At 57.4% G+C, this 15,026-nt stretch overlaps 1 protein-coding gene across 1 annotated transcript; it reads left to right on the forward strand.

The window, feature by feature from the left end:
• The first annotated feature begins 908 nt into the window (after positions 1-908).
• Positions 909-9,341, forward strand: ARHGEF37 (Rho guanine nucleotide exchange factor (GEF) 37). Its single transcript, XM_009076895.1, has 12 exons — positions 909-1,112; positions 1,517-1,640; positions 1,957-2,104; positions 2,907-3,106; positions 3,926-4,056; positions 4,844-4,948; positions 5,595-5,705; positions 6,416-6,745; positions 7,405-7,533; positions 7,884-8,079; positions 8,501-8,673; positions 9,132-9,341. Exons 1-12 carry the CDS (start codon positions 909-911, stop codon positions 9,339-9,341), a joined length of 2,061 nt encoding a protein of 686 aa, XP_009075143.1.
• Positions 9,342-15,026: the final 5,685 nt, after the last annotated feature.

The following is a 15,026-nucleotide window of genomic DNA, read 5'->3' on the forward strand; positions in this document are numbered from 1 at the left end:
CTGGCAGCATTCCTCCCCCCCGGCTGGAGCCTGGAGCCAAGCTGTGCACTGTGCTGGTGTGGGCTGCGCTGTGTCTCTCTCTTTCTCAAGGCCTCCTGCCAGGAACTAAGCACTATCTGTGATGCTCTGGGAGCTGCTCCATCCTGCTCAGTATCAGTTTGAGCAGAGCATGTTTCCTGAGAAGGAAACGTCATGAATCAGCTCTGATTTTTCATGCTCCCTGCAGGCAGAGTGGAGAGGGGAGCATGCTGCATCGGGCAGGGCACAGGCATTGGCATACCAGGGGCTGCCAGTGCCTCTGGCAGAGGCATCTGCAGCTTTGCCCACTCCTCCCCCCGTCCCAGTGGCTTTTAAATCAGCTCTTGCTGTCACAGAAACATCTTGTTCAAGCACCACAAAAACACTCTTTGTACTTTGAACAGGACCCTTGAACGTGGTGCCGACGGCCAAGGCAGGGAGGGAACAACTAGCCCTGTCAGCAAGGAGATGGCAAACCCCACTCTGCCCTCAGGGATCAGCCCCTGCCCAGTCCCAGTGCTTGGTGAGTTCTGCTAGGCCCCTGCCTGCACCTGAAGGTCCCCTTGGCTGCACCCTTGCACCACAGACTGGAGTTTGGCATGTGTGTGTGTGTGGCAGGTCCCTGCCTGCTGCCCATGGGTGTCTGCCTGCTGCAGCCAGCCTGCTCCTGCCTTGCAGCACTTTATGGTTTTATGGGTTTGGAGTATCATCTGTGCCTTGATTGTAAAAGCAGATGGGTTTAATGTCCCTGGGGATATGCTGTGGGGTGCCCTTGACACATGGGAGGGAGCAGCAGAGCTGGGTTGGGCACCAGAGCACCAGTGCCAGGGCTGCCCTTGCCACAGCCTGTCCCTCACTCTCTTCCACACCCTGCAGAGGGTCCTGCTGAGATGGCGAGTGCTGATGGGGCAGAGCCCGATGCTGAGGGTGCAGAGGAGGCTGAAGAGGCTATCTATGAGGAGGTGGTGCCCTGTGACAGGATGGAGCTGAGCCAGCGGATGGCCGTGGAGGAGCTCATCACCACCGAGGCCAGCTACGTCCACAACATCCAGCTCTGCGTGTCAGACATCCGGGCACACCTCCAGAAAAAGCAGGTGACATGGGCAACATCCTCCTCCCCAGGGGCTGGGGTGGTGTAGGCTGTAGGATGAATCTGTTGAGAGCTGTGAGATGCCCAAATCACCATGTGCTCACCTTCCTCCTTCCCTGATCAGCCGCGGTCTGGGGTTGGGTAGACACTGGGTCTAACTCAGTACAGCCATCCAACAACTTTAACCCTGCACCTGTAACATGAGAAGACCTCACTGCCCCACTTGGGAGCACAGACAGGTCTCAGCATTCCCACAGCCTCCTGAAACAGAGCATTGCTCCAGCTCCTCGGGTGTCACAGAGGGCAGATGGAAGGACATGAGTGCTCAGGAGGGCGTGAGAGCCTCTGAAACACACAGTCCATCTCTGATGAATTTGGCTTAGTCTGGGACGTCTTTGTTCCCTTCAGCTGCCTGACCTTGACTTGGAAGGACTCTTCTCTAACACCGACGACATCCTCAATGTCTCCAGACGGTTTCTGAAGGGTCTTGAGGCCACAACCACCCAGGGGCAGGAGCAGCTGCTCTGCATCAGTAAGTGGTGCAGTGCCAATAGCTGACCCATGCCCAGAGCTGAGCACGTGTGTGTGCCATCCTCAGCCCACCTGCCCTCACACCTCCTGCACCTCCCTTGGCTTTGGGGGTGCTGCTGCCTGCACACCTCTGTCCACAGGGAGCCACCCCCGGGGCAAGGCAGACCTGCCCAGCCTGCAGACAGCGATGGGGTGGTGTCAGGCCCAGCCAGGCTGGCACTGCTCTGCTGGCTTCACCCTTCTATCAGGCTGGGGAGAAACCTCGGCCTTTCTCTGGGGAAAGGACTATCCTTTCCAGCTTCGCTCTCCTTCCCCAGGCACCCTGTTCCAGGAGTTCAAGGAAGAGATGGAGGCTGTCTACAAGACATACTGTGCCAGCTATGATCATGCCCTGCAGCTGGTGGAGAGCTACTGCAGGCACCCCAGGCTGCAGGAGGAGATCTTGGACACCCTGAATGCCACAGTGTAGGTACCTGCTGCCGAGACCACCACCTCCCTCTCCCTGTCTTATCCTCTGGCTTTGCCCTTCCCCTCTCTGGACAAGCAGCCTGCATGAAGGTCACCAGACTAGGTGTCATACCATGTTCTGGTGTAATCCCTGGCAATCTGTCCTAGATTCTTGGGGCCACTTGCCAAAGGGACACTACAGGTTGGTGGTCTTTTATGGTGGACCCCAAAATACAGGATGGGTGGCATTCACAACTGCTACCTCCCCCCCAGCCCAAGAAGCTATGCCCAAGGTTAACATAAGTTCCCCAGCTTGACCAGAGAGATGTGCTGGCCCTGGGGGACCTGCAAACCCCTCCTGAATTTTAAGGGGGTCATGAACACTGTCAAAGCCAGGAGAAGCAGGAGTGGCAGTGGAGGAGCCCCTGGGATTTGCTGTTCTCTGTGATTCTCAAGTGAGAGATGCCTTGCCTGTGGGCAGAAGGGGAGTCCTGCCTGCACTTTGCCCACACTGTCCCTTCCTGCTGCTCCCAGAGCAAGCACTGATCCCATGTCTCACAGCTAGGCAAGCACATCTCTGCTCAAGGAGGCAGAGTGCCTCTCCAGGGCTGGCACTATCCTCAGGGCTGGCAGGGACTGTTCCCCTGCCAGAGCTCCAAGGGGTGGCCCCACAGCTGGAGGGGACCAGGGGTTCACAGCAGAAAGCACCCAAGACTTCTGGGCTGCTCTGTCCCCAAAACACTCTCAAAAAAGCTGTGGAGAGCAGCAGGGCAGGAAGGAGCCCTCAGTGCCAACCTTGAGCCATTCCCCTCTCCATCAGACCTCACACAGGTGCATCAGACCTCAGCTTCTTCCTGGTGATGCCAGTGCAGAGGGTCACCAAATATCCTCTGCTGCTGGGGAAGATCCTGGAGAACACCCCAAGCAGTGCCAGTGCCTACTCAGCCCTGCAGGCAGCTGTCCGTGCCATGACCCAGGTCAATGCCAACATCAACGAGTACAAACGGCGCAGGGAAGTAGGTGAGTGGTCAGGGCTTGGTGCAGGCAGGGGAATGGAGTCTGGGGAGCCCCAGCCAACCCCAGTTGTCTCCCTTTGGTGTTGCACTAATTCCCACTTGAACCAGTTCAAAGCTCTCCTGCTCTCCACTCACCCTGCCTGGTGGAGCCGCAGATTCGTGCAGGCAGCTCCTGGCACTGGTCTGGTCCTGTAAGTGCCACTCTGGGCAAGATCCCGAATGCTGCAGGAGCAGGGTGGCATGGGGGGGCTGAGCACAAAACCAGTCAGTCCACATTCCTGGGAGTGGGGAATGGGAAAGAACAGTCCTGCCCTTGGGTTAGGAGGACTCAGGCTCCCCACAGACGGGACCTTGCTCTTCATTTTGGTTTTCCTAGCACATTCCCCAGGGCTGCTCTTCTCTGATGAGGGTTGTGCTTATCCTGTTGATCAGCCCCAGCCTCTGTGCTGCTCAAACCTGTTGCCTGCTCAGGCTGCTGAGGATGCTGCTATGAAGTCTCTTCTGTTCAGAGAGGGACTCTGCTAGGAACTGCAGTGATAGGACAAGGGGAAATGGGTTCAAATTGAAGGAGGGGGAGTTTAGGTTGGATGTGAGAAAATAGGTGAGACACTGGCACAGGTTGCCCAGGGAGGCTGTGGCTGCCCCAACCCTGGCAGTGTTCACAGCCAGGTTGGCTGAAACCTTGAGCAACCTGTTTTGGTGGGAGGTGTCCCTGCCCAGGGCAGGGAGTTGGGGCTGGATGATCTCTAAGCTCCATCCCATCCCCTTAACATGCTATGAATCTTTTCTTTCCTCCCACCCTGTGCCCCCTCCCCTGAGACAGCAACCAAGTACACCAAGGCCGAGCACCTGTCTCTGCGCGATCGCCTCGCTCGCCTCAACACTCACTCCATCGCCAAGAAGACCACACGGCTGAGCAGACTCCTGATGCATGAGGCTGGCATTGTGGCCAAGGTGGGCAGCCCTCACCCTGCTGTGCCTCCTTGGCTCATTCCTGGGGCTTTCCACTGCTCCCAAGGTGTCTCTCCAGCTGGTCAGGGAGTGCAGAGCCAGGGTGAGGTGGCTTATCCTAACACTCAGTGGTCTCTACTGCCAACACAAACCACAGACCCATATTTGAGCAGTCTAAGGATGTCTCCTGCTCCTCCATCATCCCTACTCCTCCATCACCTCACTGCCTGCTCCCAGGGACCTGCTGCCTCTCCTTGAGTCATTCCTGGGGCTTTCCACTGCTCCCAAGGTGGCTCTCCAGCTGGTCAGGGAGTGCAGAGCCAGGGTGAGGTGGCTGATCCTAACACTCAGTGGTCTCAGCTGCCACAGGAACCACAGTCCCACTGTTGAGCAGTCTAAAGGTGCCTTCTGCTCCTCCATCATCCCAAGGACCAGCAAGGTTGGAGGGATGCAGGGACTCACCTCGCTCCCTGCCTCAGAGTATTACAGGGGAGCATCTTGGCCTCCAAAGGACCTACAGGATCCCTGGGCACCTCAGCAAAAGGAGAGACACCTCAGTGTTCCCCAGCCACACCAGAAGCCCTGTTGCTGCCTGCACCCCAAGCAACCTATGTCTGGGCCCCTTTCCAGATTCCTGAAGCCCCTCAGGTTCTCCTCTGCCTGTGCCCAGCCCTGTGAGCTTCAGGCAAGTGCCTGGCTGCTGTGTTAGCCCCCAGTGATGGTCATCAGCCCTGCCCAAGGCACCACCTGGCCTGCCCACACTGGTGATAAGCTGCCTCTTGCCTTGCAGACAGAGGACAAGGAGTATGATGACCTGGAAGAGAAGTTCCAGTGTATGGTGTCCAGCGTGGCCACACTGAAGGAGAACGTGGCATCCTACATGGGCCACTTAGAGGTAAAACCTTGACCACTGGCAGGAGTTGGTCCCACCCAGGCTCCAGGACCTGTTCCTTGGGATTGCAGGATGCTTTCAAGCCCTGTGGAAACCAATAGGTGTCAGGGATGTTCAGGGACTTGCAGCTCAGGTCCAGGGGAGCTTAAACCAAAACCGAGGCTTTGACAGTGCTGACTGAGCTGTGTCATTGGAGAGTAATCTGTCCTTAAACTTATATTATTTCAAGGTGTGAGATGGCTGAAAAGGTCAAGTGCTGTTCAGCCTGGGAATTATTGCTTTAATAACAGGTATAAGGCAGAAATGTCCCCAGATCAGGCCTGACAACAAGATTCCCTTCTGACATCACCTGGGTCAGCAGCTGCTGTGATTTTCTCATGGAAATCCCTTGGGGCATCTGAAGGAAATGAAAGCATGAACAATGGCAAAACAGGCAATCCCTAGACACAGCATTATCAGGAAAGCCTCAGGAAATGGCAGAGGGCTCAGAAAGCTGCAATTCATGGGCTGGAGAGAAAACGAAATGAAAGTATTGAGAAGGGCTCCCCACATAGGATTGGAAAGGAGGTAAAGGAGATTGAAAGACGCCTTGGGTTAGCTAGTCTGAGGCAGCTCCTGCAGGTCAGGTGTGATGCTTCCTCCCTTTCAGGCTCTCCTGTTGCCCACCCCACACCAGTGTGACTTGCAGATGGACGAGGGACCTGCCCAGCACTATCGCCGCTTCGCAGAGTACCTCCAGTGCACAGTCTACCCAGAGTTTGTGAGTGCTCCTTCCCTGCAGAGCTCCTGCATTGCTCCCCCACCTTCTGGAGGGCAAGGGAGGGCTGGATGCTCCCCCAGAGCTGAGGGGAGCCCCAGAGCAGATAGTGCCCTCACAGTCCCCTGGAGCCTCAACTCCTGGCAGAGCCAGGAGCAAGTAACAGGATCCATCAGCAGTCCCAGACACACAAAGTGAGGAACCAGGTCAAGGATCCATCCAGGAAATAAGGGGGGGGTCAGGGGTAGAGACATGACTACAACACAGCTCCAGAGCTCACCCAGGGCTGGAGACAAGCTGCAGTGTATATCTGGTGGATGCATCTAGGAGAAGAACTACCTGCAGCAGAGGTCCAAGGAGACAGCACACCCACAACAACACTCAGGCAGGCAAAGAGGATCCTTAAATGGGCTGTGCCAGGGGTGTGGGTGGAGGCCCAGGTGAGGAGGGTCTAGGCCATGAAAGGGTCCTACCTGGTCATTTGTTTGGAGCACAAGTTTGGGCTCGTGGCAGGTATGACTGCTCTCTGCCAAGGGTTTGCTTTGGTTGGCATCCCATGTGCCTTTGGGGAAAGATGTCTCAGATGCTCCCCACTCCACACAAGCCCCTCAACAGGTCCCTGAGCCTTTCCCCCTGCCTAAGAGAGTGCCCCATGCAGACAGCAGATCCTTCTGGGTGGCTCACGTGGGGATTTGGCTTCTCTCACCCCACAGAAGCGACGGCTGGACAGGCTGGTCTGGCAGCCCCTCTGCAGCCTCTCAGACCTGCTGGAGGGGCCACAGCAGCTGGTCAAGCAGCGCCTGGACAAGCTGCTGGACTACGAGGAGATCCAGGAGCGGAAAAGCGAGATGGGCAGTGTGACGTATGATGAGGAGGCAGCCATGAACACCTACCTGGCCATCAACGACCTGCTCGTGGCTGAGCTCCCACAGTTCAACCAGGTGGCTGTGCAGCTCCTGGGGCAGATCTTGTGCTCCTTCAGCACCCTGCAGCAGGATTTGGCTGCCCAGGTCCTGCAGCAGGCAGAAAAGGAGCTAGAGCAGGTGAGCATGACACCTTGGAGAGTATGCCCAAACAGGCACATGAGCTGAGCCAGCCCTGCCTTCTTCAGGCTTGGGACGTGTCTCAGACATCAGGACACTGAGGTTTGCTGTAGTCCAGGCTGCCTTTGCAGACACACAGCTCCCTGTCTAGCCTTTGTAAGTGATCTCTCCTCCTTGGCTTGGGAAAGCCAAATTTTCTCTTCTTCACTGCCAAGAACTTTCTCTTTGAGGACACCACTTGTAATTTATTGATGTGCTGCTGCCTGAGAGATCAGTGTTAACTCTGAGCTCCTGAGAGCTCTGTGCCAGTAAGGCAAGGAGGAGAAAGGCAGCTCCTGGCCTGAGGAATGAGCATCCCTCAACACTCATCCCCTCTGGGAGATGTCTCCCAGAACTACTCACTACACAGTAGTCTTGAGCCTGCTGTTTGCAAACGTGGAGGGTCAGGGCAGTTGAGAGCCCTGGGGCAGAGCATATGACAACACTGCCCAGGGAACATGGCTTAAAGCCAGAGAGGAGCAGCTTTGATCCTAGGTGCAAGGTGCACCTTTAGTGGCCAGGTCTATTCTCTTGCTGTCTCACCCCTTTGCTCCTTCTCTTCTGACCCTACCCACAGCTCTTCCTCTCTCCAGAGCCCTCTCTGATCTCTGTCTCCACAGATGCCCCATGGCCACATGCCTCTGCCCAGCTTCTGGAAGGTGATGGAAGACACCTTGCAGCAGTCAGGTGCTCAGCTCCAAACCTTCTGTCAGACCTTCGAGACGGTCACGCCGAGCCCTGTGGCACAGGTAGGGGCTGGAAAATTAATATCTCAGGCCAGATAAAGAGGTAGGACTGTGGCTGCCCAGTGCAGAACTTCCCCTCGGTGGGAGGCTCAGAAAGTGGCCCAGGGGGTTGCTACAGCCACAGCATTTCCCCTAAGCCTCTGACAGCAGCTTGAGGAGAATAACCAGAGGTGAAACAGCTCAGCTCTGCTGGTTCTGGACACTCATCTCCCAACCATGGGGTAAAGCAGTGAGTGTCTCCTCTAACCTTGCCCTGGGATGTGATCCTGCAGAAAGGAGAGCAAGTGTACATGGAGGGTGTCAGTCTCCTGCGTGTCTGACCAAGTACTCCCGTGTCTCTTGCTCCCCACCAGCCCCTGAACCCTGCTGAGGAGCGGAAGGTCCTGTCCCTTGTGAGCAAACACGGCCCAGACAAACTTTACCAAGTGACAAGCAACATCAGTGGCAGCAAAGACCTGGACCTGACCTTGCTGAGGGGACAGATTGTAGCTCTGCTGCAGAGCATGGACACCAAGGGGAACACGAGCAGATGGCTGGTGGATGCTGGAGGTACCGTGAGCACTGTGGGCAACCTCTCCCTGCCCTAAAACCAGACCTGAGCCACGTCCTCATCTTGGATGAACCAGTGAGCTATGCCCTCCTGGGTCCTCCGTTCCAGGCTTTGCTCAGCCCAAACCCAGTTCAGCTCTGCCAGCTCACCCATGGCCCTTAGGTGTGAGGCTGGTTGTAATTCATCCCTCAAGGGAGCAGTCCTGAAGTGTCATGGTTGGGATAGGGGAATCCCATGCACACAGAAACATGGAATTGCTTTTTTCAGGGGGTGTTTCTGCTGGAAACTCTCTGGTTTGAGCAGAGCTGCTGTGCCACACCAGGCAACAGCCAAATTGGCACTCCTCTCTCCTCCAAACAGTCCTACATGTGCCAGGCAGTGGGACCTCATGACCTGTGTGTGTGTGTCCATGTCCTCCAGGTCCCCGAGGGTTTGTTCCTGCTGGAAAACTCCGTCCCTATTGCCCAGTACAAAGCCAACAGCCTGGGCTGCAGTTGCTAACCCTGGAGAGTGGCACAGAGAGACGGCGACATTCCTATGCATCACCTGAAGCTCCCAGGCCCCAGGTGCCCTCCTTCACCCCAACACTCCAGGTGAGAGTGGGGGACACCCCCAGGGCCATTCCTAGTAAACCCACCACTTCCACACTGAGTCCTGGGTGGGAAGGTGGAGCTGCTTTTCCAGCACACACATGATCATTCATGTGCAGCCATGTGAGTGTCACGTCCCCAGCCAAGTGCCCTGTGAGGTTGATGTCCTCCTTGCTGGGACCAGAGTGAACAGAGGAGAACTGTGCCCAGTGGGGTCTCCATTGTCTCTCCATCCATGGCACTGCTGCACTTCCCTCTTAGCCCTGCTATGTGTATCCTCCCTACATTAATTCTCATGTCCAGCAAGGGCTTCCTCCTTCTTTCCCTGCCAGGTATATCTTCCTCCCTTTGAATTTCGTGTCCAGCAAGGGCTTCTTCCCTCCTTCCGTGCCATGTGTGCCCTCCCTGCTTTGACTCTCATATCCACGAGGATTTCCTCCCTCCTTCCCTGCCTTCCCCAGGTGGTCGCTGGTTTCTCCTTCGCAGCCAGGAGCCCGCAGGAGGTGAGCCTGCAGGCAGGACAGCCCGTGGTGGTGCTGGAGCCACACGACAAGAAGGGCAGCACGGAGTGGAGCCTGGTGGAGGTGAATGGCCAGAGGGGCTATGTGCCCTCCAGCTACCTGGTGACCATCCCCATGCAGGACCCCACGGGCTGGAGCTTGCCCGTGTGAGCGTGGCCAGCAAGGGCACAGGCTTCTTCAGATGGGAGCAGTCTGCTGGGCACCTGAGAACTCCTCACAGGAGATGCTGGAGGGAGGCAGCCCCAGGCTGGGAAGGCGGTGGGAGGCAGAATATGGCCCAGAGGACATGAGGATAGCACTTGGGAGGTTCTTCGTGATGGGAGGTGTGAGGGTGTCACGTCCCATGTGAGGAAGGAGTGAGGCCAGGTGGCTGCAGTTTTCCAGGGTTTGCTGAGATCCATGTCAGTGACAAATGTGTCCCAGGGGGTGATGAGGCAGCTTTGGCCCAGGTCAGATCAGGACAGAGTGGCAAAGGGGCAGAGGTGGAGAGGAGCCCTCAGGTGGGCATGGAGCAACTAAGCACCTGAACACCTGGGCAGCTGGGTATCTGAGCATCTGGGCACCTAAGTGTTGAGCAACTTAGCACCTGGGCAACTGGGCATCTTGGTAAATAAGTACCTGAGCACCTGGGCAACTGGGAACCTGAGTATTTGGACACCTGAGCACCTAAACAACTGGGCACCTAGGAAATTGGGTAGCTGGGCAACTAGGCAACTGGGCACCTGAGCATCTGGGCATCTTGGTAAATAAGTACCTGAGCACTTGGGCATCTGGACACCTGGGCAACTGGGCACCTGGGCAACTGGGTACCCGAGGAACTGGGTACCCGAGCACCTGGGGCTGGGAGCCTGGGCTGGCAGCTCCGCCCCGCGTGGCCGCCAGAGGGAGCTCCGCACCAGCTCCCAGTGCGGACTGGACGCTGACTGGGAGCACTGGTGGGGGCTGCGGGCTGAGCACGCAGTGCCCAGTTCCTCGGGTCCCGCCGTGCCACGTCCCTCCGCGACCCGCACAGGTCCCTGGCGATCCCGTGGCATATCCTCTCCCAAGCATTGGGAGGGATGGGGCGTGTGCCAGGCAGGTGGGGACAGTCCCCAGACACTGTTCTGTGCCCCCACGTGTGGGTCTGGGGGCTTGGTTTGAGGCAGAGCTGCGGTGGGGATCACCCTCCTTGGTACCCGCAGGGTGTTACCTGCAGCTACCTCTGCCCGGGTGCCATGGATTGCCCCGAGCAAATGCTCATCCACATGAAACCTGGGAGGAGACAGCGCTGATGGAGCTGAGGACGTTGCCTTAGGATGCTCCCAGCCTCGGGAAAGGCTGGTGGGCTCCTTGGGATGGGAGAGCATCCCCCTGCACAAGGGGCTGTGTGTCTGTGTGCCCAGCCACCGTGCTCACACCTCTAGCTCACTGCTGATGGCTTCTCTGGATTTTTCCGTTCCTAATCAAATCACATCAGGTCGGATTTCCCTCCAGACTCACCTTCCTGCCAGCTCAGTGGGGTGCAGATGCAATCAGCCCTGTGCCAGCACAGGCTATGGCAGGAGCCAGTGGCTCTGGCAGGTCCTGCTCCACAGCCTTCAGGTGTCCAGGACCCTTCAGAGGATTAAGTGTGACAGTGTGACAGTGCTGAGAAGCTGCTGCTGCCTGAGGAAGGAGATCTGGGGTGGGCAGGACTTGAGTTTATAAAACTGGTTGAGCTTTGTCCATCACTCACCAGGACTCTGGATTTCATGTGCTCTGAAACAACAGTTCCCCTTTCCCTCCCTCCAGCCACTGCCAGTGCTGCCTGTGTGTCAGTGTGGGTCAGATGGAGCTCTTAGCCCTGCACAGGGATACAGGATATTGGGACCTGCCCTAGGCCCCTGCTGGCTCTTCTCAGTCCCAGCTCTACCTGTCAGAGGTCCATCATGGGACCTTCTCCATGGGAGCTGACCTCAGGCCATGGCCTGGCACTTGACTGCAGGACGTGGGTGCCAATACTCCTCCCTTCTCCCATGATTTCACCCAAACTTCATTGCACTGCTGCTGCCTCGAGCTGGAAATGCCCTCTTGGAGTCACCAGAGGGTATAGGGCTCTTCCAGCCTAAACATGAAGGGGGATAAAGGGCACGAGTGTGCCTTTAAATAGCCTGTCAAGGACAGGCTCTCCCAGGAGGAATGCTCTGGCTGGCCCGGTGGAACATGCCTGTGGCTGGGGGCACGGGGGGACAGCTGGGACGGCTGTGTGCCGGGACAGCGGGTCAAGGTTGGGCATCGCCCTGCCAGGCGCCGCTGGCACCAGGGCAGCACAGCCATGCAGGGGGGAGGGAAGCACATACCATGCCAGGGTTTTGCCATGCCCAGGGCTGCTCTGTGAGGTGGCAGCGGAGCCAGGCAGGCGCTGCTGCCTGCAACCTGCCTGCCAGCCTGCAAGGGGTTTGGCACTGGCACAGCCTGGCTGTCTTGTGTCTAGGAGCGGCTGCTGCGCTCCTGTCCAAGCTGATTCATATCCTGGACGTGCAGGCATTTGGATAGAGTCCACCCCTGGGCTGTGTCCCCTGGGTGCAGGGTGCCAGCCCAGCCACATGCTGGAGGGCAGGATGGTAGCAGGTCAGACTCTGCTTTCCCCTGCTTTGTGGGGTGTGCTGGTCCCTGGGCACACAGCAGTGGCTGTGGGCAGGATGGGGGCCCACAAAGTACATCTCCATGTGGAGACACCTGGGTTGCAGGAGGATGGCTGCGTGCCCAGGTGTCGATGTGCCCGTTGGCTCTGCTGGGGCACCCAGGAGACAGAGAGGTGCAAGAGCAAAGCAGCTTCCAGGGAAACCCCAAACTCAGGCTCCCAAATCCAGATTATCTCCTCCCCACGGGGTGCAGAAGAGGAGTAGGGGAGCAACAGGGCTGCAGAGGGCAGGGAAGGAGGTGAGGAGCAGTGTGTCTGCCCTGGGCTGAAGGGCACAGCCAGACTGAGTGGGGCTGTGCTTGGAGGCACAGAGCTCAAGTTCACTCACACTGCCAGGCTGAGCTGGCTCCAGCCCGTGCTGCACTGTGCCCAGGCTCCCACCACCCGTGTGCAGGAGCATGGTGGCCCATGGGGAGCAGCCCAAGCCCCTGGCAGCCCTTGCTGGCCCTTCTGGCCATGCAGCAGCGTGGCCCGAGGGAGGGCTGAGCCCCACCAGTGGAGGTGTGAGCAGCAGTGCTCGCTCCAGGCTGGTGCAGCTGGCACCTGAATTGTCTAATAAAGTGTGAAATTGCTTTCATGCTCTGCTACCTCTGCTGAGATGGACCATCATTATTCTCCCCCTTTCCAGCCCACAGACGGCTGCTGCCCACATCCTGCTGCCACAGCACTGCCAGGCGAGCCCCAGGCTGGAGATGTGTCTGGCACAGCCCCACGGGACCACTGTGCTGGGGCTCCTGGTGGTCCCTGCCGCCCCAGGGGTGAGCATCCCTCCCTCAGCCCCCTCAGTGCACCCACTCCGTGTGAACACACAAGCTGCTGAGGGCACATCACACTGGATGGGGCTGTGGGGGTTGCCATCCTGCTTCCTCACCCCACTAGATGCCCTGGGGGTGCAGGGATCAGCTCAGGATTGAGCCCTGCCCTGGGGCTGTGTCGCTGCCAAAGCCTTGCCCTTGCCCATCAGATAGAGTACAGAGGGAGATAGGGCTCCATCCGGCTGTGCCAAGAGCCAACTCACACCCTTGCTCGGGCAGCAGAGAGGTCCCACCCTGGCAGGGACAGGGGGACAGCCTGGCCCCCCTTCGCTGGTGGGTGACTAATTGCTCCTGAACCACCTGGATGTGCACAGAAACTGTTCTCTGGCTTTAATAACAATAATCAATCATCCTGCTCTGGGCAGGGGTTGCAGGAGGTTTTTCAGGGCTGAGGAGCTGATGGGACTGGCAGGGAGGCAGTGGGGGAGTCTCTCCTGAAGTGATATGGAAGTCTCTGCTCTGGAGGTGGCTCTGCTCCTGCACTGCCCACCAAGAGGGCAATCCTTGCCCAGGTACACCCTGCGAGGGGAAGTGCCAGTTCCTTGCTGCGAATCAGGATTTTGGGAGGGGAGACCAGCTGGGAGCCCAGGTTGGGAATGAGCTCCCTGCTCCAGAGGGTCCCACGAGCTCTCAATCCAAAGGAGCAGACACAACATGGAGCTGCTGAGTGAGGCACAAGAAAAGGAGTCACCCCTGGGATTTCTGCAGGGATCAAGATACTTTGCCCCAGGGAAATGGTGCCACGTTTTTCCAGCTACTGATAAAGTTAAACCCTTGATCTGGTTAAAGATTTAGCCCATAAGGCAAGTCTGGGTAGGACAGAAATACTGTTAGTGCCACTGACTTGGTGACACTTGCCAAGGCAGAAGGGACTGTCCCCACTGCCTGCAGCTCTGCCCTGCTGCTGGAGCACGTCCCTGCAGCCAGACCCCACCATCCCCAGGCTGACCCCAGGCTCCCACATGGGCCTTGGAGCATCCCCTGCACTGACCTGAGCCCTCCAGCTTCTGGGACAGCTGACCCGTCCTGTCAAGGGTCCAGACACCCCTGTCCACATCTCCTTTCACAGGGGTCACTAACTCAGCGTCAAGAGTCATTTCAAAGCCCTTTCCTTGCTTAAAGCCCCAGAGGCAGACAGGCTGCTTCATCCCCACCTCACCTCCCCACTGCCCAGAGCTATCCCATGGAATCATGGAGTCACAGACTCACAGAATAGTTTGGGTGGGAAGGGATGTTAAAGATCTTCCAGTCTCACCCCCTGCCATGAGCAGGGACACCTTCCCCTAGCCCAGGTTGCTCAGAGCTCCATCCAGCCTTCTTCCAGTATGAAGCAGCCACAGCTTCTCTGGGCAACCTGTGCCAGTGTCTCAGCACCCTCACAGGGAAGAGTTATTTCCTAATATCTAATCTAAACCATTCCCCTTTGTCCTGTCACTGCTGGAGCAAACCAGCACTGGGAGCAGCTGGGCGAAGCACACTCTAACCCAGCAGCATTCCCAAGCCCTCCTTCATTAGCATTCCTTCTCTCCCAGCCTGCACAGCCTGTTCCCAATGCCCCAAGTGTTAATTGAATTACTTCCCCCAGAACTGCCAATGCTTCAGGGACTAGAGCATCTGCATACTCCATGGGCAGCCTGCTCCGTGCTGCTCTGCGCTTCCCGCAGGATGAGCCAGCTGCAGGGAAGGAAAACGGATGCAGCAATGGCAAGTCCAGGTTGGTGTGAAGGTGCAAACAGCTCCATTTGCAAAGACTCACAGAGTGAAGGGGATGGAGCAAAACAGTGTAAATCAGGAGTCTCAAGGGCTGTGAAGTGCCCCAGTAAGGTCTGGCAGCATCCAGAAGGGCTGGAAAACATCCTGCTGCTGCTCAAACCCTCTCTGTGCTGGCTGCCAGGACATCATCCAGCCCCTCAAGCCATGAATTCCTGCATCTCTACCTGAAGGAAGAGGGTTGTGGGTCTCTTTCTGCCTCTTTTGGGCTACACACGACTGTAGATACAAACTGCAGACACAAATCCCTTTGTATGCCCAGCCCCATCCTGGCTGGGATTTACCTCACCAGCCCCAGGGAGGATTGGCTGGGTGGGGATGGGGGGAGATGGAGGAAGGCTGCCTGGTGTTTGTTTTTACTAATGAAGCCCCATAATCAAATCATTTCAATTTTAATTGTGAAGCCAGCAGGCAGATTTCTGTCTCCAGATGGGACGTGATAGGAATAGTTGAAGGCTGGGCACATTCTGCTGCTCACCTTAACACTTGGAGTGAGGCTGGTGGGAGCAGCACTGGGGAGGCTCCTGCTCTGCCTGGGGACACCCTAGTCCCCCAGGGATGGGGGGACTGTAGGAAGCCCCTTGACAT

The sequence above is a fragment of the Acanthisitta chloris genome, unplaced genomic scaffold (genome assembly GCF_000695815.1).
Source record: "Acanthisitta chloris isolate BGI_N310 unplaced genomic scaffold, ASM69581v1 scaffold2476, whole genome shotgun sequence".
NCBI lineage: Eukaryota > Metazoa > Chordata > Aves > Passeriformes > Acanthisittidae > Acanthisitta > Acanthisitta chloris.

Coding starts and splice junctions, on each gene's coding strand:
- ARHGEF37 (XM_009076895.1), top strand. CDS start 909: ATGGCGAGTGCTGATGGGGCAGAGCCCGATGCTGAGGGTGCAGAGGAG. Junction 4,949..5,594: donor CCTACATGGGCCACTTAGAG/GTAAAACCTTGA, acceptor CCTCCCTTTCAG/GCTCTCCTGTTGCCCACCCC. Junction 8,080..8,500: donor ATGGCTGGTGGATGCTGGAG/GTACCGTGAGCA, acceptor CATGTCCTCCAG/GTCCCCGAGGGTTTGTTCCT.